The 26,338-nt window shown below is 53.8% G+C and overlaps 1 protein-coding gene across 5 annotated transcripts; it reads right to left on the bottom strand.

Moving 5' to 3' along the window:
* Window positions 1-268: 268 nt before the first annotated feature.
* Window positions 269-18,447, bottom strand: AMOTL2 (angiomotin like 2). Of its 5 annotated transcripts, none has more exons than XM_036332537.1 (10): window positions 18,064-18,443; window positions 14,589-15,380; window positions 11,721-12,024; window positions 10,568-10,712; window positions 10,155-10,247; window positions 5,913-6,208; window positions 4,608-4,912; window positions 3,646-3,863; window positions 2,874-3,053; window positions 269-2,089 (listed from the first exon to the last, which is right to left on the bottom strand). In XM_036332537.1, exons 2-10 carry the CDS (start codon window positions 15,317-15,319, stop codon window positions 2,031-2,033), a joined length of 2,331 nt encoding a protein of 776 aa, XP_036188430.1. In that variant the 5' UTR covers window positions 15,320-15,380; window positions 18,064-18,443; the 3' UTR covers window positions 269-2,030. The 5 variants fall into 5 exon arrangements, with proteins under 5 accessions (XP_036188430.1, XP_036188432.1, XP_036188431.1 ...); XM_036332539.1 differs by having other exon boundaries at window positions 2,874-3,050; XM_036332538.1 differs by having other exon boundaries at window positions 18,230-18,443.
* Window positions 18,448-26,338: the final 7,891 nt, after the last annotated feature.

Genomic DNA, 26,338 nt, shown 5'->3' with positions numbered 1-26,338 from the left:
TCCCTTTCCCTTCCTCTCTGAAACCAGTAACTGGCACCCTTCCCTCCTCAACAGGAGGAATGGCAGTGACCCTGAGCCGGCTGTGTATGGACATGCTCTAGCCAACACTTAAGAACCGAGGCACACAGGAGCACGGGGGAGGGGTATGGGGGTGCAGTTCAGGGCTGAGTGGTCAGACACTATGACATGGGTGGCTCCCACCCAGTCCCCATTCCATCCCCTTCGCGTTCCTTCTTTCTCAGTGCAGTCTCACCTGTACAGACACCACTTTTAATTCTTATTTTTTATTAAAATACTGTAATACCCAGTGGAATGCAGCAGCAATCCTGGTACAGGGTGGCATAACAAAACAGCCATGTTTACATTTTAAATATTTACGATAACTTAAACATACAGACACACATCATGGTCTTTGGCAGAAAATGTTCACAGCACAAAAAAATACTTTAAAAGAAATACCAAATATTAATCCAAAATATATTAAGTTGTGTGTTTTTTTTCCTTTCACAATACTTTTTTACCTTTTTTTCCCTCCTTTTTTTTTCCTTTTTGCCTTGTAAACAATGCACATGAACCAAATGTATTTTTCAGCTTTAAGAGGACAAGGGGGTTTTAAAAAAAATATGCAATTGTCCAGCAAATGCAAATGTTCAAAAAGGAACCATGGGAATAAAATAACACATACAGAGCTTAAAAACAGGAAAGGAAAAAACAAAGATTCAAGGAGAACTAAAAACAGTCAAGACAAACTGCTCAAGCCCACCAATCGCTCTAGGGGCTGAGCTGGGGCAGGGGGGTGGACACTCTTTAAGACCAGAGGTCAAAGTCAGTGCTGCCGGCAGCTGCCACGCAATGCTTCGTTCTAATTCCAAGCTCTGGCCCTGCTTCCGGGCGCCAGACACCGGTAGCTGGAGGAGCCAGCCTCACAGGTGCCATTCTGTGATGGGGGCCCCCTTCAAAGAACTGAGTCGCATCTTGTAGCTCATTGACTAGTTTTCACCAGCATCGCTCCCTCGCTCAATCCTTCCAGGTGGAAACAAAGACTCTTCGAGAACTGGGTGCAAGAAAGCTCACCGTGGCAGATGTCTGCATGCGGTGGCTCACTTCATCTGGCTCAGGGTCATAACCAGACCAACAGGATGTCCCAGGGACAGGAGCTGTGGTGCCATTGCACGAGGCTGGTGATGGCGAGGGTCCCATGGGCATTTAAAAATGGCTCAAGATGGGAGGAAAAGACAGTGAAATATTCCGTGGATCAACCGGTATCAAAATCCACGGGCCAAGAACTTGAGAACTAACTGGGAGGCTGGTCAGAAGTTCCAGGAACCGTGGCCGCAGGGATGAGAGCACGGAAGGAGGGACAAGTCCGAAGCAGCAGGCTTCAATCTTCTGTTCCACAAGCAAGGGAGTTATGTACAAGCTGCCTAGCAGATCCCAGTCCACTAATCAGCCCCTGCCCACTGCCAGTGAGGGGGTGATGCAGTGGCTTCTGCAGGACTAACACCTTCAAACGGTCCCCCACAGGAGCAAGTCTTAGTGGTCCCAAGGAGGCAGTGAGTAGCTGAGGAGCAGATGAGGTTGGCTGGGACCACACTTAGCCAGAGGGGAACACCATGGCCAACTCCATTACCGCACCAGCCTACCTGTTGTCCATGGGCAGCCATCCTTGGAAGTCAGCCCCTAAACCAATATACTCCCTCCCCTCCTCTCTATCAACTGTGGTGGCACAGGGTCCCAGCTCTCTTCAGTCGATACCCCAGCAGCAAGGCTTGGGCAGCAGGTAAAGGCTGAATCCTCACTCTGCATGAGCCTGGGAAGAACGTGGGGCTAAGAAGCAGGGTCTTCTGGGGCACAGGTACATCCCTCTCTCCCTGTAGCATCCTTCCTAAGCTCCTGGGACCAGATGGCCAATGGGAATGAGTGCCCGGCTGGGAGAAGTGGGGGAGCAGCAGTTGGAGGGGCTGCTGGAATGGCCGCGAATGGCAGAGGAGAGCAGGGAACGGTTCCGAGTCCCTGCGGCCCCCACTCCTTCAGATCAGTATCTCCACCATGTCTGACAAGTCCTGGGCTCTCGATGCAGCAACAGAGTCTACAGAGACGAGAGCATAGGCACAAACATTAGCCTGTGTTTCCAGACCACTCTGTTCAACTCTGGTACATCCTGAAGACAGGATCTTTCTCCACCAACTTTTCCCGCCCCAGCTCCCACGGACCTGGGTTCCCATGACTTGGCCAGCCAGGCACAATGCTCTGCTCCCTTTCAGCTCTCCACCCAGACTCCCAACCTCCTGCATGGAAGACTCATTTGTTTATAACTCTGAACTCCTTGGAGGGCTTGGAGGGAGGGTGGAGGGCCCTGAGGGAGGCAGGCTGCTGCATTCTTTTCATGCCTGTGGTTTTCTGAGCTGTGAGGCACAAGCAAATATGCAAAGGCTAATGTGAAAGGGAGCAAAAAGTTTAAATGGCATCTTCTCAACTTTCTCCTTCCTGGACTCCTTCGACAGGAAGTCTTCCAACTTGAGAGTGCCATCGGGATAATTAGCCAATCTCCACGGTCTTAGATATTTAGATCGGCAATTAAATGTGTAAGGAAGACTAGGAGAGAGGAGATAAAGTGTCTCCCATGGGGTGACTTTCTTTCTGAACTCTGGATCTGTCTGTAATCAGGGTTTTCTGTTCCTCTATTCATGCACCCAACCAGCCCTCAAGTTCAAACTGAGGTGGGCCCTGCTGGCCAGGCACTGTGCAGGGCTCCCCTGGAGTGGGGGCAATGAACATAAGGGGTCTGGGAAGGAGTGTGGTACTGAATGTAGTTCGCACCCCAATGTGTCCTCAGCCTTGCTAGGCACAGCAGCCAGGAAGTGGGGACTTACCCAGTGAGGCTGTCCTCTGGCCACTGCTGCACCCCAGAAGGCTGTCGGGCTCCAGTCCCAGGCAGGCTGGGGTGCTGTCCGGGAGGCCGTCAGTCTGGGTGCTGCCATCTCTGCTCCCGTGTTTGGCATGGGCAGGAAGGGGAGCAGTGGCTACTGGCTCCTCCACAGGAGCCCTGTCTGCTGGAAAGGCAGAGGGTGATAGTCATTGCCTCGTCTACAAGATGTGCCCCTCACCCCCCTCCCCGCCCCCATGAAGGAGGACACCCCATGTTAACTGCACCTATTGTGAGCAAAAGGTGCTGTAGGTTGCTCTTGGTTGGCAAGAACTTCAATTAGGACCAAATATTTGTTTCCAAATGGGAATAACTATCAGGCTAGATTGGTTTCCAAAGGTTTTGAGTGATAGAACCCTTCTTTGTAGATTAAATCTTAAAATCAGCAGGGATTCTAGAATTTCTAGGGCATCTGCTTAGAAGGAGTGAGTGTAGGGGGCTTGCCTCAAAGGTGCCTTTGCACAGAGAGCTTTATTTTTACTTAGATGCTAAGTGTCTGGGTACAGAGGGTGATGAAATGTATGGAGGGGGGGCCTGCAGCACCCCACTTCACACTGGCGAAGACAGCTGTGGGAGGCAGGATCGTTGGAGTTAGCGAGTCTAAGCTGGCTTCCAGGTAAGGGTTAGAAAGCCCTGGTTCCTCTGAGCTTCAGTTCTGGGAGGAAAGGCCTCATAGCAACCTACCCTTTTACCTATGCCACCCACCAGCCCCTGCTCACCTGCAACCAACCAGGCAGGGGCATCCATTTGCCGCTCACTAGAGGGGAGCGCCTGCCAGCCCTGGGTCGCTGTTGCTGCAGCTGCGAAGACAGATGGCACAGACTTGGCGGGCCGCAGAGAGCCCTGGGGGGCCTTGCTAGGGTCTTTCCTGGAGCGCTGCTGCAGGACCTTGATCACCGCATCCTTCTCCAGGATCTGGGCGTGGAGCACCTTTAACCTGAGGGGAGAGGTCATGCCCACATCCTTAGACCCTCAGACCCAGCAGCCCCCACCTTTACCACCTGCTAAACGTTGGAGGGAAAGCCCTCCCTACAGCCAGGGTGGACCCAAGTGCCCCTGCAGCAGGGCCAGGAGGGGGCCTTCAGAAAGTTCATCAGAGCTCTGGATTTCGATGCTCTAAAAACCACCCCTTCCTTGACCAGCAAAGGCAGGTCATCAGGGGTGGGTTCTGGACTCATCTGACGATAACAATGGCACACCCTTGGGTGCAACGCCAGAGCTGCTGACCATCAAATGGGCTCAGTCGATGTGCTTGTGCCTTTGAGTCAAACACAGGACACATGAAATGGAGGGGCCTCTGGCATTATTGTTGGAGAGAAAATGCTAGCTACCCCCAAGCCAGGGACCCAGTCCACATTCTTTCGGAGTGGGACATGGTGTGGCCTCAGTTGGAAAGTCTCTGATTTACATGGTGGAAGGGGAGCAGGTAGAGGCCCTGAGCCTTGCGGGTTCCAGCACCTCCACAGCCAGGGTCTCCTGGGCAGGTCTAGGGCTCAGTTGCTATCTCTGGGAAAGGACACGCATACAACGCCTGGTGTGCCCAACACACAGGGCCAGCTCAGAAGTAGGAGGGCCTGCTGAGCCATGTGGGGAGAGGGGACTGTTCATCAGAGATTAAGGACTGGACACTGCTACCTCCCTCCCCACCTCGGGGGCCCTGGCCTGGCCTGCAATGCCGAACCTGCTTTCCATCTCCTGATGCCTGTGGCCGCCGGCGAGGAGGCCCTCATTGAAGCTGCTGCTGGGTGAGGGCTGGGGGGAGTGTCGGATGAGAGTGGTGTCACGCTGGGCAGCGGCGGTGGCGGCTGCGTCCATGGCAAACTGCCTCATGGCACATTCCTCCAAATACTTCTGCTCCCACTTGGTCATGTCAGCCTCCAGCGCCAGGATCTGCTCCTCCTTCTCCCGCAGTTGCTCTGATAGTCGCAGGGCACTCAGTTCTGGGGACCCACCACTGCCACCACCACTGGGGGTGCCGACCTGTCTCTGCAAAGCAAGGAGTACTGTGGTCAAGGATGAAGGCTGGGGTGTGCCGGGTACTGGTGCTCACCCCCAGAGGACTCTGGCTTATGCCTGTGCTTGTCCAGCCACTTGCAGCACACTCCTCTCCCATCCTGCGTCCACCCAGAGACAAAGGAAGTGGCAAGGACCCCACATCCCTGCCCCAAATCCTGTGGCCAAAGGTGTGGGAAAGACCAGGTCTGCCTCTGCACAGGCGACCAAATCAGTTATCCTCTGAACTGGGAAAGCAGCGCTCTGCATAACGCCACTGGGATAATAGGTGTAAACCAGGACAGCACTGACCATACCAGGAGGCTTGGTCATCCTACCTCCGTGGGAAGCGTAGGCTGGGAATGGAGACAGAACTCTCTATCTAGTCCGCAAATATCAGAGTTATTTACACCGTACAAAGTGAGGGCAAAGGTTTAGGATCTTTTAGGATCTGGGTGACCATCTCCCTTTATCGTGGGGAGACACATAAGAGCAGCTAGTCTTGCCCTAACCGATTTGGCTCAGTGGATAGAGTGTCGGTCTGCGGACTGGTCCCAGGTTCGATTCCGGTCAAGGGCATGTACCTTGGTTACAGGCACATCCCCAGTAGGGGGTGTGCAGGAGGCAGCTGATCAATGTTTCTCTCTCATCGATGTTTCTAACTCTCTATGCCTCTCCCTTCCTCTCTGTAAAAAATCAATAAAATATATTAAAAAAAAAAGAGCGGCTAGTCTTCTATATCAAAGATCCAGAACCACTTTTCAAAGATCCAGAGACCAAGAACACCAACCCCTGCTGCTCCTGAGGACAGAAGCCCAAGTCTTGAGTCCCCAAGATCAGCGCGAGGCTGCGTGGCAGGACCTCTGCTGGGACTGGAGGTTTGGAGGAGCCTGGCAGCCAGGGTAGAGCAGAGGTCACCCTTGCTTTCCAAGGGGGCCTTGCCCGCTCTGTGCAGGGGCTCCCAGGGGCCTTGAAACTGTCCTCCCCAGCTCACCTGCTGGGCACGCAGGGCCTTGAGTTCCTGCTCCAGGCGCGTGCGCAGACGTAGCTCCAGCTGCTCCCGCTTCTCACATGCAACCTGCAGCTGCCCGAGTGCCTGCTGCAGCCGCTCCACCTTCTCCACATAGGCCTGCTTCTTGCGCAGCTCCTCCTCCGCGCGCGCCGCCCGGCCCTGGGCGTTGCTCAGAGCCTGCTCCAGCAGCTCGGCGCGCCGCCGCTGGTCCTCGATGGCACCGCGCAGCAGTGCTACCTCCCGTTCCAGCTTCTCCTGCTCCTGCTGCTGCTCGTAGCCTGCAGAGAGAGGGGGGGGCTCGGTCAGTGACAGCGGCCACCCTGGCTGGCCCTACTGGGTGCCCACGGAGGGCCAGGCTCCGTGCTGACTGCTGGGTGAGCACACTTGCATCTTATCCACTCAACAACCCTAAGAGTTGGGTACCATTATTAACCCCGTTATGGGTGAGGAAACTGGGGCTCAGTTTAGGTTAGGAGTCAATGGCCATGCAGGACCAGGGCCCCGGCAGTTGTCTCTCTAGGTTACATTCTCTCTCTGCTGGGCTATGGCCTTGCCAAGGGAGAGACCCAAACACTGTCCACTTGTACCAGGTGTCATGGTTTCTAAAATACATTCACTATTTCCCTTGAGCCTCAGAAGGACACTAGAGACTGGCCAGACAGGAACTGTGATGCCCATTTACAGATGAGAAAACAGAGGCTCAGGTGGACTGTGACATGGACATCGCTCAAGTGGGAGGATGAAGGAACAGGGACGAGAACCACCGTTAGCTACCCTACAAGCTGGGCACCTACACTTCCTATTCTGCCGAAGCCTCCAATAACAGCCCCTCCGAGGTAGGATGTGTGACCTCCAACTTATAGGGGAGGAAACAGAAGAAGCGAATGGTACTGCCAGATGGGAACACAAGTCAGCCTGGCTCCCCAAACCAGGCTGCTTCTGGCTTTAGTATAAAACCCTGCACCCGGGGCCTCCCAAAGTGGACTCCAGGGCTCATTCTATGGACCCAGCATGCTCCCCCCCGCCCCAAGCCCCATTAGTTTCCATGGCCTGGGGAGACCACTGAGATACGGGCATCCAGGCTCATAAAGAAATGCAAACTTTGGAGCACAACGAAAATGACGATAGTCCAAAGATTTGTGTCTGGGGTTCCAGCTATCCTGACTTTTACATCATCCTGTTAACTGTCCAGAAGAGCTCTGTTCAGAGACCGGCTGGGCCAAGCAAGACCTGAGCCAGACCACGGAATCCTTCAGCTGATGCTCTAGGCTTAAAGCCACCTCCCAGGCTTGCCTCGTCCAGGCAAGCGTGCCCACTGCCTGCCTTGCTGGAGGGCAGAAGGGTTTGGGCCCGGGGCCTGCCTGAGGCACTCAGAGCCACTGGAGTGGCACTATCACAGCACAGTGGGGTTTCGGCTGTAATGAGACTGCCCTATACTGTGCCAGTCAGTGCAGCAGCCATGTGGCATGGCGGCCAGTGAGCACTGGAAATGGAGCTGGTTGGAGGGAGAAACTAAATTTTTTGTTTTATTTAATTTTAATCTTGGGGTCACGTGTGGCTAAGTACTACTGTAAAGGACAGTAAGGTTCTGGGACAGAAGACGACACTTGGGAACTGGGCAGGCAGAAAAGAGGATTCAATTACTTGGGGCCCTGGGAGAGGAGAGGGAGGTCACAGACAACTCAGGTCAGACGATGGGTTTCTGAAGGCTGGGCCCAAAGCTGGCCTCATGCCTTGGTGTGGAGGGAAAGATGGGGAAGCTCAATACTATAGAAAATTGAGTTGTTCATACTGGGCCGGCTTAGCATTCAGTGAGGGGGTGGAGAGGGTAGGCAGGGCCAGCAGACTGAGAGTTTGGACCTAGAGACAATGACCCTCTCCTGGGTGGGTTCGACAGCACAGCTCGCAGAGTTTGCAGGAGGCCTGTATCTCATCCCAGTCTTATCATAACTGTCCTCCTGTCCTATAGAACTGCCAAGGGGGGTAGAGCTAAGAGAACCAGGCGGCAGGGCTCACCGCCAGGTCCCCAGAAAGGGCCGGGCACGACCAGAGCAGGGAGGGCTGGGGTCTGTAGAGCTGGGGTCTGTGCGGCCTGCCTGGTGGGAGGGGCAGTGGCACTGGCGATAGGGATCACACTTCCCTCCTAGTGGGGGGTGGAGGAGAGGCTGAGGTCACCCAGAGACATTCTCCCTGAGAGTGCTGTTTCCCCATGGCTATTAAGGAGCAAGGAAGAGTCGTTTGGCTTTCCTCAGCCTTTGGGGAGGGGTGGGAGGTCTTAGCTTTCTGCTTCCAGTAGCTTCCGGCCGCCTCACACACCTCTAGGGCCCTAGCAGGGGTTGGGCGTTCTCAGGCCTTGGCCATCCCCAGCCACCAGGATAAAACCATGGTCCTGCCAGTCTGGGAGGGAATTTTCTGGGTGGAGGAAGCCTGGGGGGTGGAGGGGGGGGGGCAGAACAAGCTGTGGAGGGAGCAGGGGGATGCCCTTTCGCCTTGAGAAATCGAGCCCCTCCTACCCCTCACCTGCACACTCTACTCTGCCTTTGTGTCCACTCTCTCCTCCCAAAGCAGCAGCGGGAGGGGAAGGGCCAGGTGAAGAAGGCAGGGCTGTGCAGCCAGGAAGCAGAGGGGGGACAGCCCACAGCAGAACAGCCCAGCGGCTCTGGAATGCCAGGCATCCAGGTCACCCGCGGCTGTGAGATTACTGGCTCCATCGAGGAGCCAAGAACAGCCTGGCGCTCGCTCCCCAGGGAGCGGAAACGCCTCCAGGCCAGTTCCCCCACGCCCCTCCTCTGCTGGCTCCCAGAAACTCGCAGTGACTTCCTTTGTTTGGCAGATCCAGGGCCCAGAAGTAGGCCTTTCCTACCAGACACCCCTATTCTGCCTCCTCCCAGCAACTGGTCCTCTCCAGACCCGCAAGGCCTGCAGCCTCTCCTTACTCCCCCAGCACCAGCACCCATCACCTCCCTCCTAGAGACACAAGCCATGGCCACCTCGCTCCACCCGGCCAGTACAGCCCAGCCCACCTCCTGCCCCACCCCACCCCCTTCAGCGCTGTGTTCTCCATTCCAGGCCCTGAACTCTCTCTCCCGGAGGAAGAAGGAGGTGCTGCCAGTCACAGCTCACTCCTCCTGTGGCTCCACCATTTCTGGTCACCCCCTACTAGCCGTGCCAACCACAGTAGGCTTCCTGAAGGTTCCTTCCTCAAGGCCACCCTCACCCAGACACCAGCCACGCCCATTCCTCTTCTTGCACCTCCCCCCCCAAATATCACTATAAAACAAAGCAGGATCATACAGTAGGAGCTCAATAAATGCCTCTTTGATTGCTACAGCTTCCTGCTGCTGAGCTTAGTGCTTCCTCTGCCCCACCTCACCCCCATGCACCACTCCTTGAACCTTCCAGCTGTTTCTTCACCTGTGGCCTTCTCCATTCCTGCCTTTCCCAGAGAGCCTCTCTCTCTGGCCACTGGGGGCCAGGGTACCCTGTTCCCTCGGATCTGTGGCTCCTTTACTCTGTTCCTTCCTCAAGCTTAGCCCCCCTCACCTCCAGGCCACTGTACCTTTCCAGGCCTGTTTTCACCCTCTGCGCAACACCCGCCAAGCGCTTAGCACAGTGCAGCTGAGGAACCAATGAAAGACTGAGTGGAATAGCCAATAATCAACTCATCTGCTCTTCAAGGCGGCTTCGACCAACCCCTGGAGAGAAGCCTCCCAGCCCCTTCTGGAGGCTGCACCTGTTGGTTAGGCTCCAGGAACCCATTTTTGCTGTCTTCAGGTGCTGCCATGCTCTGCTGCTTCTCACCTGCGCACTGAGGATCCCCAACGCTTCTGTTGCCTGAAACTTTGGGGAAACTCAGACTCTTCCTCTCTTTCCTCTCACCATCTCCAGAGCGATCCTGCCTCCTCCACTGCCCACTACACCTCTGCTTCTGAAGAACCCTGCACTGATGGTCAGCACCACAGCTCAGCAAATCACTGCTCGCCAGCTGTCCCTTCTTGTATTCACTGATCTCCCCAATAAATAGAGAACCAAATATTCTTCTTCTTCGGAAGGCACCCCTCGCCCCAAGCGAGTCCAGTGCTCGGTGCATAGTAGGCATCCAGTAAACCTGTGCTCAAAGCCCTGTTTGACAAGGGGAAGATCCAGTCCTTACTGTCCAGAGCGGCTTCCATGGTCCCACCACCCATCCACCTGGCCAGGCTTCTGAGTGGGACCCCTACTCACTCTGAGCAAGCAGCTTGGCCACCATGTCCTGACTGCCGGCCTGGGCCTCCTGCGTCTTGCTCGCCAGGCGGCGGTTTGCAGATTCTAATCTCTCTGTTTGAAATAAAGAAAAGATGCTTGAGTATCCAATGAAGCTGCCTACCCAGGGGTCCCCTGGAATCCTATCTATGGGGCTGCATCCTCTAAGGTAGGGATGGACTCATAGGGGAGCCCCTGGGTCAGCTCAGGGCCTGATGAGGAGGGAGCAGCGAAGGCCACATAAATGCGAGTTCCACAGGGGACTCCAAGGTCCAGAACTCAATACGAGCATCTCCATCAAGGTGGCCCCCAGGGGTCTCAACCTGGCCCTCTCTTTGAGTCAATTTACACTTCTTTTTGCAGAGGACAGATCCAGCTGGGTGACCGGCTCTCACCTCTAAGATCCCGGTTGAAGTCCTGCAGCCTCCTCATCTCACTGTCCATCTTATTCCGCATGGTCTTCTCCAGGGCCTCCCGCTTGGAAGAGGCTCTCGTCAGGCTCTCGTGGGCCTCAGAGAGCCGCTGGACTTCGCTTTCCAGCTGCAAGAGGCAGACAGCAGAGCTGAAGGGGAGAGCTCCCGGGCTGTGTGTGGCTTCAAAGCCCCCTCCACAGGCCCAGGCTGATCTGCTCTCCATTAGAAAAGGTGAGAGGAGAGGATGAAAAACGAGAGCAAAAAATCCAGGTGGTGACAGTGGGAGGGTCAGAAGCTTGCAGCCTCGGGCTATGGACCAGACTGCTGGGACCAGCAAGTCAGGGTCCTGTCAACCTTCCTAAGGCCCAGATGCCTAGTGAACCCAGGACTAGGTACCTCCAGGGTGACTAAACACAGCTTTTCAATCTGAGCCCAGTGGGCCAGCAGTGGGCACAAAAGGATTCCAGCCATATTCTGAGGTTTAACCTATTTTAGACACCACAGGACAGCCACAGGAGGCTTGAGGCCACAGGCTAAAGCTAAACACACAGCAGTAGACCTTCACTAAAGAATGGGGCACTGGACCCCCGTCTGAGTCGCCTCTGCCCAGAGTATTTGCTCCTCTGGCCATCGCCATCCACTGTAGAGGGCCAGCCCGGCCCAGCTGCCCCTCCCACTTGGCTGCTGGCAGGTTCCGCACGTGCTCCTAGCTGGCCTGTGATTCCAATAAGTCGCTCGTTTTTTTCCAAGAGGAGGGGCTTTCTCTTTGGCTAGGATTGGCCTAGAACAGACTTGCTGTTGTGTGGGGGACACAAAGGGCTCTCTGTGGGAGGTGTCCACGGGAGGGGAGGGGTGCGAGTGTGCAGGGAGCTGGTGAATGAGCTCTTTCTAATCACCCCTGGCCAGCAACTGCTCATGCTCCAGACCTGCTCTGCTGGCCTCGCGGCTGCTCCCCAGCTGTCTGGAGTCAGCCAGGGAGGGTGCATGAGGGATTAGGGGGTGGGGGGCAGAGGGACGAGTAGAAAGCCCAGCCAGACAAGCTTTCAGACTCTGCTGCCTCCCCTTCGACAGCCCACTCCCCAGTCAGCCTCAGGTCCCTTCCTCCCCCTGCCCCTGAGGCCCCAGCAGGGCCTACCTTCTCCATTCGGCCAGCCTTCTCCGCTGAGCTCTCCAGCTCTCTTTGTAGTCTCTCATTGTCCCTCTGTAGCCTGGCATTCTCCCTCAGTACAGCCTCCATCTGGGCCAGTTGGGCACTGCCCGAGGTGGCCGAGGAGGCCTGGGTGCTTGCTGGCCCCTCCACCCCAGGTGGACTGAGGGACCCTAGTGGGCCATGGCCCAGAGCAGCTGGGTGTGGGGGTGGAAGGTGCTCCTGGGGTTGCTGCAGGTACTGGTACTGCTGCTGCTGGAGGAATACAGGAGGCACCTGGGCCTGCAGGATCCTGGGGAACAGAAGAGATGATGCTCAGAGACTGCACAACCCCCCCGCAACCCCAGAGCAGCCCTGGGTCGGCCCAGCCCTCCTGGGCATACTAGAAAGACAAGTCAACTCAGCCTCCCCACAGTGGGAAAGGCCTTTTCCACAAGGTGTCAGCCTAAGACCCGCAAGGGCCAGGAGAGCAGGGCTAGAGGGGATTCGGGCCAGAAGGCTTGCTTCTCTCCCAGCGTCACTGTGGCCAGGGCCTTAGGGATTAGCCTGGGCAGTCCTGGGCTTAAAGAAAACCAGTGCTTAAAGAAGGCATCTTTAAAAATACACACTGGAACCTTCTAATCAAAGGCAGGTTCTTTTGGGGTCTGGAGGCCACATCCATCCTGACTGAGCACACTGCCTTCCAGGTCCCTGGACCACGTGGTGGCTGATCCCCAGCAGCTACCTCTGTGTCTATTATGAGCCTCTAGTGTCAGGTGTCACGTGACATTAGCACCTGCCAGCGGGGCACACACGTTTTTCCCTCCTAGTTCGGGGCCCTTGCAGAAACATTTTTAGAAGACTGTGGCTAAGGTTAGAGTGGCGAGACAGAGGTCAGAAGGAGTCTGAGCTCCAGTCTGACAAAGTAGGCATTTAAATCCCCAAGGTGCCAGCATGGCTCTGCTAGATCCTGAGGGTAGGCATCTCTGGCTTCAAGGGGGGTTTGCCAGGGACATACAAGCCTGGCAGAGTGCTGGGCCTACAGCAGGTGCTACCATAATGGTGGCCTATCCTCTCCCTCTCCTAGTGGGGACCGCAACTTACTCTCTGTTTAAAGAGTGTGACCCAAACACTGCATTTCCTTAGGTGGAGGGGCTGCCCCTGGACCACCACCAGAGCCTGAGTTCAGGGACAACGCTTGACTGGCTTCTAGCACTGGTGTATCTCAAGCCTCAGGGTCTTGTGTTGAGGGAGGGAGCGAAGAGCAAGTGGCCTGTGACTCCAAGTGTAAAACAACAGATGGTCTCCGTTTTGCCATGAATTGTCCAATTCCCAGAAACCCCACGAAAACTTAATTCCACTTCTGGGTCCATCATCTCAGTCCTCATGCCCGCCCTCCCCTCATCCCTTCCCCTGCAGCCTTGCTCCCTTGTTCTTCTCAGGACCCTAGGCTAAAAGGCCCTGCCTTCAGTTCCCAACACACAGTCCTCATCGATCGGCTAAGGTAGAGCTTCCGGTGAGCACTGAGCAGAGGGTTACACTGAAATGCCTAGCCCCCCTGCACTGCCTAATGCGGCCTTCTCGGGGTGGCTTCACGGAACGTGCTACCCCTGCACCGGGCCTGGCAGACACAACTGGCATTCTTTGGGGATGACTTAGCTCCCAGAAAGAATAGCGTCTCCTTTCCCTTCACACTTGCTCTCCCTTCCCTGCCCCCTACCTCCCTTTTTTTGTTCTCCTGCAAACAGTCTACTTCCTTTCCACGATATTATCTTTTCCTGACAGGTTTCAATAAGGCTGGTCCCAAAGAAGAAACCACGACTCAGCTTCCGAAACTTTCCCCAGCCCAGCACTGAGAAGGGAGATAAGGTAGGGGGCCTGGGAGGTAAAGGCTGCGGAGAACCCACAAGGCGCTCTGGTTCCTCCAATACCAACATCCTCGCGTCACTCATTTCTCGAGAGCAAGGACAGGCCAACTGGTGGGAAAGTGGGTGACTAAATGAAGAGTCAGCATGCACGAAGAGAAGCAGACTTTGACCTTGAGCCATCAGAGGAATGGAGTGTGCAGATCCTCAGGCCCCTCTGGGAAGGGGGATCCTGGACCCCCGTGGGATGACTCAGGGTGTGTGAAATGAAGTGTGTGTCAACTTCATTTCTAGGAACCCATATTTTTGCACTCTCTGGGCTCCCTGTCTCCATGCTTGTCCCTTAGACTCCACTCTCTAGAGGCAGCCAGAGAGGCCTTTTTAAAAAGGTAAGCCCACCATACCCTCCAAAGGCTTTTCTTCACTTAGAATGAAACTCGACGTCCCCCAGCAGCCTCTCAGAGCCTCCACAGAACGGGGCTCACCTAGACCCTGAATCCTCTCCCCCTCCAGCCTGCAGACACATGGATCACAGGGATAAACATGAAAGGAAATGGACAGTAGAGACAGGGCAACTCTGCCCTGGTGCAGAATGGGAGAGGTCTCTAATGAGGCCATTTGGTCCTCCCTGCCTCCAGTTAGGCACGCCTCCCAATACTCAGAGAAGGAGGTCCCCTTCTTCCCACTTATCTTAGAGCTTGGCAATGATTCCCAACCCTGCCTTTAGCAAGTTCTTTCTGAAACCTAACCTTTAACCCCCTGCTGTAACTTGTACCCCCTGGGAACACTCGTTAGTTGACAGCTATAGGTAGTTAGACAACGGTGTCCATGTCCCAATCAAAGCAAGGGATGTCACCAAGTTCTCCTGTGACCTTGGCCAAGTCCCGCTCTGGGCATTAGCTCCTCCGTCTTGGGAAGGAGCCGTGACCCAAGGGGCTCCGGAGGCTCTCTATCCTGGGAGAACTACCCTGACAGGAAGTCAAGAGCTCGAAAGGGCACGGTGGGCAGTTACCTGACTTCAGCATGCTGGAGGTGTGGGCTGCCGCGGGCGCGGTACCGCGGGTCGGTGACAGCCGTGGTGGTCTCGTGAGCTAGCACAACGTGTGGGTACTGAGGTGGAGGTCCACGGGGCTCCGGGCCCTCGGCATGGGGGCCCCTGGGTGGGGGGCCCTGCTGATTGCGGGCCAGTTGTGGGAAGCTGTGGGAGGAGCTCATGTGGCTAGGGGCCCGGGCACCATTCCTCTCCAGGGACAGCTGCAGGAGCCGTTCACTCAGGGAGCGCACATGGCCATGCCTCAGCTCTCGCAGGGCCTCATCTTGCCTCCGATTGCCTCCACGGCCCCCTCGGGGATCTTGGTCGCCAACATGTGGCCGGGGCCCTGCCTGCTGGGCCGCATAGTACTGCAAGTGGGCTTTCGCCTCCTCATAGGTGGGCAGCTCCTCACCCTTGCTGGGCTGTGGGCACAACCGGTAGAGGGGATTCTCTGCCAGGTGGGTCTCACCGCCCTGGTGCTCCTGGCCCTGGGGCTCCTGCCTTGTGGCCTGCTGCACCTGGCTGTCCTCAGGTGCCAAAATCTCCAGGGAGGCTTGGGGGCTCCCTGTGCCCCCAGCTCCAGCCCCACCCCGCAGGGCCTGCTGCTGGATGGCCAGCAGCGTGCGTGTCTCCGTCAGATTGCCATAGCGCAGCTGCTCCTGGATGAGGCGGTGCAGGACTGTTCCAGAGGAGTCTTCCAGCGTCCTCATGCTTCCTCAGCTTGCACACACCCACCCAGACAATGGCCAGAGACACGTGGCCCCAGGGCACCTGGGAAGAAAGAAAGAAGAACAATGAGTGGAGGCACATGGGAAAGGGGCAAACTTTGCCAGTGCTGCCCCTACCGATTAATGCAAGTTATCTAAGCTCTGAGCCTGTTTCTCCATCAGAAAAACGGAAAGAATAACACTTGCTGCATGAAGTTGCAAATTAAAAGCGGCAATGGCTGTTGAGTTCTGGTGCACTATAGTCTTCGGCAAAGGATTGCCATTATAACTATATTCATGGAGACTTACTATGCATTAGAATAAGACACCAGTACCTAGAAGGTAATCAACCAGAAACCATAGCGTCCTGCAGTCAGCCACCCATCAAAGAGCCTGATGAGAAACTCTAGGACAGACCTAGATCAAATCAAACCACTTAGCTGTCCAGTCCAGGGGTGCACAGGACCCCACTTTATTGGCAGGTGATAAAGAATGAGTCCAATCCAGTAGAAGCCCTGGGCAAGCAGCCCCTAGCACCCTCTAGATTAAATAATGCACGTCTGAGCTTTTAGCTAACTGACCACCCTTTACCCTGTGGAGCCCTCCTTGTCATGGGATGACCTTGGCAGTCACTCTGCAAGGTAAATAGAAAGAAGGAGAAATGATTCTGGATTGGTGAATAAGGGATGAAAGAAGAGACACTACAATAGGGCAATGGTTCTGTGAGATGAGGCAAAAAGGTGCGACCCATCAAGGTTTGTGGGTCAGTCACAGAGCCTGTGTGTGTTGACAGTATCTGTATGGGCACTCAAGGGAAAAAGAAAGGAAGGACAATGTCTTTGAGTTTACAATTACCATCAGCCACCACCACCACCATCACCACCACCACCATCACACACACACACACACACACACACACACACACACACACACACACACACAACTACTTGGAAAAGCCTCCTATGATCCTCTAGCCACATAGCAGATGGGCTCTCAGCATCTGGACATCAGTAACACCCACTTGAGCCAAATGGAGGAGTAAGGGAAGGAGGGGGTGGCTCTTGGTTGCAGGGACCTGGAGCTGGAGGCTGGGGGCTTTGAGTGCAGGGAGATTACGTCCTGGGGAAGGTGTTCCCTTTGGAGCTTGGGCTCCCAGTGGCTCATGCCTGGAAGGCGGCCTTCCTTTCTACAGCCTCCTCCAACACAAACCTCCACACTGGGATTCAGGGAAAGCCAAACAAAACCCACACCTCCACAGGTCCTGTGTGCATGGGAGGAGGGGAATGGGAGGAATGTGGCCCTTCCTTTGCCACAAAACTAGATCCAGTGGCTGCTTGCTGCATTGCGCTTGGTAGGTTGTCAGCGCAGCCATTCCTCCTCCATTCCCTCCTCCTAGCTGCCCACAGCTGAGGAGCAGGAGATAAGTCTGGAGGACATCTCTGTCCCCATCCTTCCTGGCACCCAAGCATGCCGTCCCCTCCCCCTATACACTCCTGGAGTGGAGAGGCAAGACTTCAGGGCTACCAGAGGCAACACAAACAAGAATCAGTTCGCCCTAGAGCAGCGATTTTCAACCGCTGTGCTGCAAGGAGGCACACTGGTGTGCCACAGGAATTTTTAAAACATGCAATACCTGACTATTTAGTCCGGGGCACTGACCTCTTTTCCCTTAGATTGCCAAATGAAAAAAACGACAACAGCCAACACAACAATAGCCCTCCAGTGTGAATGAATCAAAATTATATCTTTTTTTTTTTTTTTTGGCCAGATCGGCAAAAAAACAGAATTTTCTTGGTGTGCCGCAGAATTTTAGCAATTAGTTTATGTGTGCCAATAAATGAAAAAGGTTGAAAATCGCTGCCCTGGACTTTCACCCGCCAGGCACTTCCTAAGTCCCTCACTGTCCGCCTGACAGGGGACAGATTCCCGGCCTCCTTCCCCCAGCGATGTGCCCGGGAGCAGGGAACCCCTCCCTCCGGGCCTCTCATCCCGAGTTTGCGCTCGTCAAGGCCCTCAGATGCACATCTTTTTAGCCGAATCGTTACTGAAATCTGCACCCCCCCCCACCCCACCCCCCCCTCCGCGGTTCACGCCGGCCGCAATAGCGCGCCGGGGTCTCGGAACCCCTCCTTTCCAAGCCAGCACCCATCTCCGGCCTTTGCCTGGGCTCACGCTCGCCTAAGAAAAGAGTGAGGGTCTCCCCAACCGCACCGCAGCCGGGGAGCCCGCCCTACCCGCACTCCCAGGCGACTACAAGCACTCGGGGGGGGGCTGTCCGTGCGCCTAGAGCCAGCGGGGGAAGGTAGCCGGTGGCCCAGGGAGGTCTTTTAAGTGTCGCGGGCCCGCCTCCTTCCCTCCCTCGCCAGCCCTCTTTGTTTTCCGAATGCCCCAGCGCTGACGTCACCGGGCTGGACGGCAGGCTGCATTCTTTCTAAGTGAGAGCCAAATCGTGGCTCCAAAGAGGATTTTCCAAGGAAGACAAAGAGGAATTCTTGGGCTAGTTGGGGGGCAAAGGCACCTGTAACCCCCACCGAATCAAATCAGCCCCAGGGCCCTGAGCCTTGAATTCGAAACGGCGCCTCTAGTGCTGTTCCGCGCCCCTCTCCTCAACTCGAGACCCAAACACGAACCCCGTTCTCCCCAGAGGCTGCCCAGTTCCCCAGCTCCAGGGGACCCGCGCGCCTTCGAGAACTCCCCTACTGCGGGCGCACGGTGCGGCCCCCTGGGGGCGGGAGGCCCTTGCCCACCTTTGTCACTGCCTAGAAAGGGCTCCCTTGCCCCCTGATGAGGATGCTGGGTCCGCCGAGCTCCTGCTCGCGGAAAAGACCGGGCCGCGCCAGGGCACGGGATTCGACTGGGGCGCGTCCCTGCCAGCCCCGTGCGCTGCCTGAAGCGCCGATCGGCCTTCCTTACCGCTGAGGCCCGCGGTGCTCAGCGCCGTCAGACCCGACGACCTAGCCCGGCTCTTCTCGGCTCAGCTCGGCGGCGGAGGTGTGCACTCGGCGGCGGCGCCGATGCTCTGGCCGCTTGGGCCCCAGCGCGCAGCCTCAGGGTCGGCCCGCGCTGGAGGCGGCTGCTATGCCAGGAATGTGAGAGTTTCAGGTTCCCCCTAGGGATCAAAGCGAACCACAAATAACCTCTCAGCGCGCCGCCTCCTCCGCCCTCCGCCCTCCGCCTCCTCCCGCTCCCTCCTCCCGGCCCCCACTGTCCTCCGGGGAGGCGGTGCTGCGGGCCTGGCGCGGGGCTGGCCCCCAAGCCCTGGTCCCGGGCTGCTCTGGGCTCTACAGGACGCACTGCGCCCCTCCCCATCCCGCTCCCCGCCTCCCCCTTTCCGCTCCGGTATGCTTTGCCTTCGGAACTGCTAGGGGCAAATTAATCCGACTCAGTCCAATACCTTCCCCAACCCCGTCCCCGCCTTCCTATCACCCCTTCATCCCACGGGCGGGATGACACAGAGGGATGTACACCGCGTGTCCCTGAAGGATTCCAGGTGTTCTTGCGGGAGAGGACTGGGCAAGGGGGTTGGGGGGCTCAGTGTGTGTGTGTGTGTGTGTGTGTGTGTGTGTGTGTGTATGTGTGTGTATGTGTGTGTGTGCATACAGGGGGAAGGAGGGCTGCAAAGTCACATCTGCCTGGTTGGACCGTGCACCCTTGGGAAGAGAAGACTTTGCTTCCTGCCTGGAGCCCTTTCCTAACCCCCACTGCTTTCACCCGCTCGAGGCGACCTTTGAATTGCACTTTTATTGTTTACAGACACCTTTGCCAGCTCCTTTAGGACCTGTCTCCACAGGAAGTGTGAATCTGGGTTGGAAAATGTACCAGTTAACGTGATCCACCAATCCGATTGAATCACCTGCCACCAGGCGCTTTGTCTGACTCTAACCCAAGAAGGCAGTCATGGGCAGCTCTTTACGCAGAGCGCCCGGTGTGCCACCACCCGCTCTTCTCCTAGTCATCCCACTCGGCCCTCCCAGTCATCTGCCAGGGAGTTCTGTTACCAACCTTCTGTTATAAACGACACCAAGTCTCTGAGAGGTTAATTAGATCGCCCCGGGTCACACAGGGAGTAAGTGACGAAGCCAGGTAACCACTGGGCTGCTTAGTTTCTCATTCTCAAAACCCTTCCATGGTCACCATAATCCAGGCTCCCTAGAGGGACAGGCCAGGCTCTGGGAGCCCACCTCTCCCCATTTGCCCTCTCTCTGGTCCAGTGTCTTCATTTCCCCCTATATCCCCTCCAGCCACCAACACCCTCCATGCCCACTTCTGTTTCTCCTCTGGATGGAATTCTCTCCTCTGCATTTAGGACCCTCCCTCCCTCCCCCACCTTCCCACCAAGCTGGTCCGTTTGTGCTGATGGAAACCCTTTCTTCAGAAAGCCTGCTCTGACACACCCTCCGCACCTGCCTTTCCCTTCCCCCACGGCTCTGTTGGCATTCCTCAGCCCTAACCACACAGGGCCTCCTAACACATATTGGAGGGGGGAGAGGGTCTGTGTCAGTGCTGTCCACCAGGAGAACCAGGGCTAACTTCCACATGTGTCTGGGTCATCTCCTCCTCCCCTCACCATGAAGTTTGCAGGAACAAGAAAACTTTGTAAGTTTAAAGAGCTATTTACTATCCAGGGACATTGTTAATTTTTAATAAAACCCTCCCAAAATATTTGTGTATGTGTGTGTGTGTGATTCACTTGGAAGCCAAATATTACATTTGGCATATCTCTGCAAACAGTGATCAGCCCTGGGACAAATGAGAAAATAAGTCATTTGTGCCAAGCAGAGGGATATTTGGCTACCCAAGGACCGCCTCACAAAGAGAAACTATGACCAATATGCCCCCGTCTCAACTAGATACACTAGGTAGAAATTTGAGAAATGAAAAGGAAGAGAGAAGAGGTCCCCAGGTGGCCTTACCCTGTGGACAGCATTCTTCTTGGAAACACTTGGTGGAGGTGTGAGAGTGGGTGTGGACATGTGCACTCTGGGGTTGCAAAATCAAGGGAAAGGTCACATGGTACAGTTTCTGTCTTGGGGCATTGGGGGACACCTGACAAAATGCTTGGCAAACATTCTTGAGATGGTTGCTGAAAGGGGCGGGCCCAAAGGAGCTAGAGTCAAGGAGGTACATCTTGGAGTGGGAAAGTATGCTGCAGACATGAATCAGCCCTCGTGACTATTCACCTCCATGTCCCAGAGCAACAGAAGGGGGAGAGGGACCCCGAAACCTGAATGGGAAATTTACACACAGTTTTATTTTCTCCTCTTCTCTGCAAAGATGGAGGGCAGGGCCCTTCCAGGCAGGGCAGGGCCAGAGGCCTCAGTGGAGCTGGCTGAGCTGGCAGCCACACCTGGCTCTGCAGGGTTATTGGGTGAGAGGGTCACCACAGCTCAGATGTGCCAGAGGCAGGTGCACACAGGTGGGCCCTGGGCGGGCCAGCCTGCTAGCACATACATCTTCTTTGCTTACAGCAGAAGAAGAGAGGCTTGCCTAGTGAGCCAGTGCTTTCTTCTTCCCAGTTTTGTCCCTGTCTGCCTTTCTCTCTTATCCCCTTCCCCCTGCAGGTAATGACTCTTCCCAGATGACAGTGTGACTGGCTGGGTCTGGAATCCTGCCCAGGAAAGATGCAGAGGTGACCCACTTCTCAGAGTAAACCAGGCTTGATGCTTTTGCTCTGGAGACTGCAGCTCCCAGGGGTGTGACTGCACCATAGGTGTGTACAGGCCTTAGCAAGGGATCCAGGCACCCACACCCTCGTCCCTCCTTAGCCTGGGCCTGGGCTGTGTCCCACTGCACCCAACAGGAATATGCAAGTGAGTTCTGAGCTAGACCTAGTAGCCCCCTCCCATGGAGCTGGGAAAGGAATGGTCTTCTATTTCCCAAATGGTTAATTGGTGGAGGAGGGGCTCCAGGGCCCAGATGGCAACATCAAAGGAAGACCCTGTTAGTTGTGAAATTCTCCCAGCCTCTCCTGGACACTTCCTTTGACAGGTTATGGGGGACAGAAAGCTCACCAGGATCTGGGACAGGTAGCAAATTCCCAGCAAAAGCCTGGGCATTTGCGATGGAAGTGCCAGGGCTTTGTTTTAAGAGCCAATCAAGGGCCCTTATTCTCTTTCTCCTTCTGTAAGACCCTGTGTACATTATTCACCTCCTTTTAAGCCCAGCCCTGGGAAATCCTGTCCCAGGTTTCCACCCTAAAATCCTCTCCTTCCACCACCACCACCTCCTTTCACTCCAGGTATTAGGCCCAGAATCTCCATCAGACACAGGCTGCCTCACAAGGCCAGTGTCTTTGGGGGATTAATTCCTCCAGAGATGAAGCATTTTTGAAATTAGGTCCCACAATGGTTGAGGTAAGAGTGTGCTGATCTAAAAATTAAAGGAGTTCTGACTTTCCAAACTGCACATACCCCTTTGGTCGCTGGCCTTCCTCTGTGCCCTTGGCTTCAGATGTTCCTACAGGCCCAGGGGTGGGATGATTCCTGCAGGCGGTGAGGTCCCACACTGGGGAGGGAGTTCTGAACACTCTGGGGTCTGTAACTGCCCTGAACCTCCAAGATCCCCAGTCCTGCATGTGTCTCGGAATAGTGTCTGATGGATATTGGTGGATAAACTGACAATCTATAGGACTGCACCCTCCAGTTTATTCGTCTCTGGGCAGCCATCAGGCAGGGATGAGGAACATTGGCACATTCTTGGCAGTGAAGAAGGGAAGATCGCTTTGCAATATCAATGTGACTCCAGACACCTGCCTTCTCTGCACAGCTCCCTTGTACAGAGAACTGATTTGGTGGACATGCCACTGCTGCTTGGAGAGACCCTCTGCTCTTGGCAAGAGGCTGCAGGGAATGTGAGGAGGCCCTGAGATTGCAGGGTTCCTTGTAGAAAAGAACCCAGGGTTTTGTGGCTGCTGGAGCAGGGCCAGTGTGATAAAAGACTGCCCCCTAGCGAGCTTAATCCCACTGCTGGGTCAGCTCCCAGGGCTCCCAAGGTGGATCCTGGGTCCCTGAGAAGGGTGGTGGAGGGATGTTTGGGACAGGGTTTTATCCAGGAGACAGTTGTCTACCAAGCCCCTTCAAGAATGGACTAATGGCTACAGTTGTGTTTCTGACTTTCCTCCCACTTCAGCCTCTCCTGGACTTTCACATGGTCTTTAAAGAGATGCATATGATCTTTAACACAAACAACTTTAAATCATTGACACTAGGAAAATACCTTGCACTTACTCACCTATTCACCCTTCCATGCATCTCTTCTGTCTTGTATTGCATGTATTCCTTAAAAAATATTTCCTGAGCATGCACTTGGAGCCGGGCCCTATGAATCCAAGGGAGTTTCCATCCTTGCAGAGTTCACAAGTCACTGGGTGCAGAGAAGAAAGAGGCAAGTGCGCTATACAGCAGGGATTTTCATTTTGGAGGATGAGAGTGTGGGCGCAGGGAGCCAGTTATAGCAGGCTTCCTGGACGTGATGCTTCTCAAGCTGAATGCTAAGGCCAAGACAGACTGCAAGGTGTCTTCCCCAGGCTGGAATCTGGAGAACCTACACTAGAAGCACGGACCCCCTCCTGGTTCACCAGTACAGAAGCAGGAACTGTTGAGCCATTCATGGGAGGTCATACTGACCTCCAGGCCCCATATGTCCCTCTACAGGAGTAACTGTGGGAGGGATTACAGAGGGACACTTTGTGGAGTACATACGCTAAAACATCAAATAGTGTACTTTAAATAAGAGTAGTTTTTATAAGCCAATTATACCTCACTAAAAAGAAGATTTAAAAAGTCAAATAGTACTACAATGTAAAAAGCAGTGTCCTGTTCCACTCTTCTCCCCACAAAGTTCCATTCACAAGAGACAACCACTTTCACGCCTTTTGCATGTTCTGTCATTGACACCTACGTTTCTGAAAAATAGTCTTCTTCTATTTCGTGGTGTTTCTGCTTTAGATAGAAACTATTTCCTACTATGAAGTATTAGGATAGAGCTCTCTTACACACCAAAGACACTTATACTCACGTTCTTCTCTTCATCCAGCCTCTTGATAATGGCTACATGGCATTTTTTTTTGCATAAATTACTATTCAATGTTTAAATGGTTGTGAATATGTAAATATTGTTAATAGCTGAATCACATACTTTGCCATGATCATACACTTCCTTTTCTTATACAACTTTTGTCTTTATTGGAGTTAAATGTTTGCCTCATTTTTTCATTTTCCTGGCATGCTATATAGTTAGCATCAGCTTGCGCCCAAATGGACTCTAAAATTCAAGTCAATGAGTGTAGACCCATTTGTGTTTAAGCAGGTCCATGTTAGTCTTGGTGGCATCCCTCCTAGGGTGTTGCGACAGGTTACTCTCTGGTCCCATCAAACAGCTTTCATCTTGAGATCTCCTTTCAACTCCATGAAGGCCCTTCCCCAACTTCTGTTCTGTTTGATTTACTGTCTCCCAGACCCCTTGTTTTCATCTTCTAGTAGCTTCTTAAGAATGGATATGTAGGAGGCAAATTTAAAAAATAATTGTGTCTTAAAAATCTCTTAACTCTACTCTTATACACTATTAATAGTTGTCTGGGTATAAAATTTTAGATTAGAAATAATTTTCCCTCCATATTTTGAAAGAGTTGTTTTATTGTCTTCTTGCTTTTAGTGTTGTCCATTGGGAAAAATGATGTGATTCTGATTGATGATCCCTGGATATGTCATTTCTCTCTCTCTCTGGAAGCTTTTAGGATTTTCTCTGCATGTCTGACGCCCTGAAATTTCTGAGTAATGTGCCTTGATATTTTTTTTCCTTTGTTTTGGGCTCTTGGTGGACCCTTCCATTTGACACCTCATATCTCTAAGTGCTAGAAAATTTTCTCATATGATTTTGAGATTACTTTTCTCCAATTCAACTGTTCTCTTCGTTGGAACTCCAATTATTTGGATGTTAGAACTCCCAAAATGATTCTCTAATTTTTAAGTCATTTTTTCCTGTTATCTTTCACTTTTGGGGGGAAATTTCCACCCCTTTATAGTTCAACCCTTCTATATTTTTGCTATCATTTTTAATTTTCAAGAGCTGGTTTTTGTTTAATATTTCCTTTCATAACACAATTTTCTTGTTTCATGAATTCTCTTCTACCTTTGGGAGTAGTAATTATAATGAAAATTGTTTTCTTATTTCAATCTCCACATTATCTCTGTTTCCTTGGAGCTCCTTTCTTTGCTCTTTGTTTGTTTTGCTCTCTGTTTTTCGTAGTTAAGGCTTCCCTCTAATGACTTTGGTTTTTGGCTCTCTACTCCTATTTAAGAGGGAGGCATTTCACAGCTGATGAAAGCCCCATGTGGGTGCAGAGCTCATATCTGGGTGGGTCTCACAGAAAAAAGATAGGATAGGGTTCTGGTTCTGATGTTGGAGTCTGGAAGCTTGGTTGACAGTGTGTTCAAACAGAAGGGGGCTGGGAGAGTGGCTATGCCTGACCCCACCACTACCGTCATTACATTCAGATGGTAACTCTCCAGCTTGGCGGGAGGGAGGGAGGAGGAGGGCTGTGATAAGGAATAAAGTGCTGATCTTCTTTTCGTGTGGTGAAGGGGGAGGGGGATCTCAGAGTGTGCTCCTCTTTATAAGGTTCAGAACCAACTCACCTGGCTCCAGTTGCTCAGATGGTCTGAGGCTCTGCCAAGCTTGCTTCTTCCCCTCCCCAGACACTCAGCGCTGGGGAGAAAGTTATAACCTCATCTGTCTGCTCTCTGTTTTCCAGAATTTTATTGACATCCCTTTTCTGCTCTCTTCTCGCCTGCCTTCTTTCATTGATGAGTTAGGCTTTTTCCTTTTATCTCTTTCCTACCCAGCAGCAGGCAGGTTGGGTGGAGCCAGGGTGAAGGCTTTGTTCTCTCCTCCTCCTTTAGCCAGACTCAGCCTCCTCTTAGTTTTTCTCACTGAGGTGGCTCATTCCAGACCTTGTCAAGACTGGTGTGGGCACTTGGACAGGAAGCGGGCAAAGTCAGGGTTGTTCAGCTGGTTCTACAACTTCAGGGCTTGCTTTCCCTGCAGTGGGCTGGGCTCCCATACATCCGCCAAGGATAAGGCTGGGTGGGGATGCTTCTGTGCCGGTATTACTGTGGATGACACATGGTGCTTGGGACTCCAGGACTCCGGGGCTGCAGTAATGACCTTGAAAGGAAGACTGGAGGCTTGGGTTTTAGAGGCCCAGGGGCTGAGCCCCCAGTTCTAGGAGGTGCAAGACACCTTCTTCAGAAACCACCTTGTCTTCATAAAACCTGGGTATCCGGGGAAACACTGGCTTTGACTTTAGGTCTCACCTCTTTCCTCTTCACGCATTCACATTGGGGGTGGGGTTGGCGGAGAACACCGTCTCTCCCAGGCCCACCCTTTGCTGCCTTCTGAGGGCAGAGCATCTGGCCTCTCAGCCCCGTTGGAAAGGTTCTGCTATTTGACTGGGCAGGGCCTGGAGAGTCAGTTGGGAGACATGATCGTGTGTGGATCGTTTTGTGCAGAGGCTCTCAGGCGTGTCCTGTGGCGTGCTCCACGGTACTTGTGCTCAAATGTGCCAGGGAGACTCCATAAATGGGGTTCCGATCTTAGAGATTCACAATAGCATCAACCTGAGAAGAATCTGAAAAGTCCGGCAGGAAGGAAACCATACATTTTGTTTAAGGCACCTGCAGAAGTGAGTGTCCCAGGCTCCTTTGATCTTTCTGCTTCTGCATCCATTGGCCACAGCTTCTAGGCTCAGCCTCCTGCTTGTAAGTTGATTACTTGCATTCCGGCTATCAAGTCAGCCTTCCAAGTAGTAAGAGAGTTAAAACCCAAGGGGAGCTGGGCAAAAGGGTGGATGCCCTCTCAGCCAATGTTCCTATAAAAATATCCAATCTGGTAACTTTTGATTTTTATTGGAACATTTAACCCATTTATATTTAATGAAATTACTAATATATTTAGGTTTAAATCCACCTAAATCTCACTATTTGTTTATTTGTTTCACTTATTGTATGTTCCTTCCCCCCCCTT

The sequence above is a fragment of the Myotis myotis genome, unplaced genomic scaffold, assembly GCF_014108235.1.
Source record: "Myotis myotis isolate mMyoMyo1 unplaced genomic scaffold, mMyoMyo1.p scaffold_m19_p_13, whole genome shotgun sequence".
Classification (NCBI taxonomy): domain Eukaryota; kingdom Metazoa; phylum Chordata; class Mammalia; order Chiroptera; family Vespertilionidae; genus Myotis; species Myotis myotis.
Note: the sequence above shows the minus strand (reverse complement) of the source record. Positions and strands in the feature narration are given on the sequence as shown.

Excerpts from the sequence above, each read along its gene's own strand:
- AMOTL2 (XM_036332537.1), bottom strand. The coding sequence starts at position 15,319 with ATGAGGACGCTGGAAGACTCCTCTGGAACAGTCCTGCACCGCCTCATC. Across the intron at positions 10,713-11,720 it reads AGGCTGGCCGAATGGAGAAG|CTGGAAAGCGAAGTCCAGCG; the intron begins GTAGGCCCTGCT and ends TGCCTCTTGCAG. Across the intron at positions 3,054-3,645 it reads CCCTGCCTGGTTGGTTGCAG|CAGACAGGGCTCCTGTGGAG; the intron begins GTGAGCAGGGGC and ends CTGCCTTTCCAG.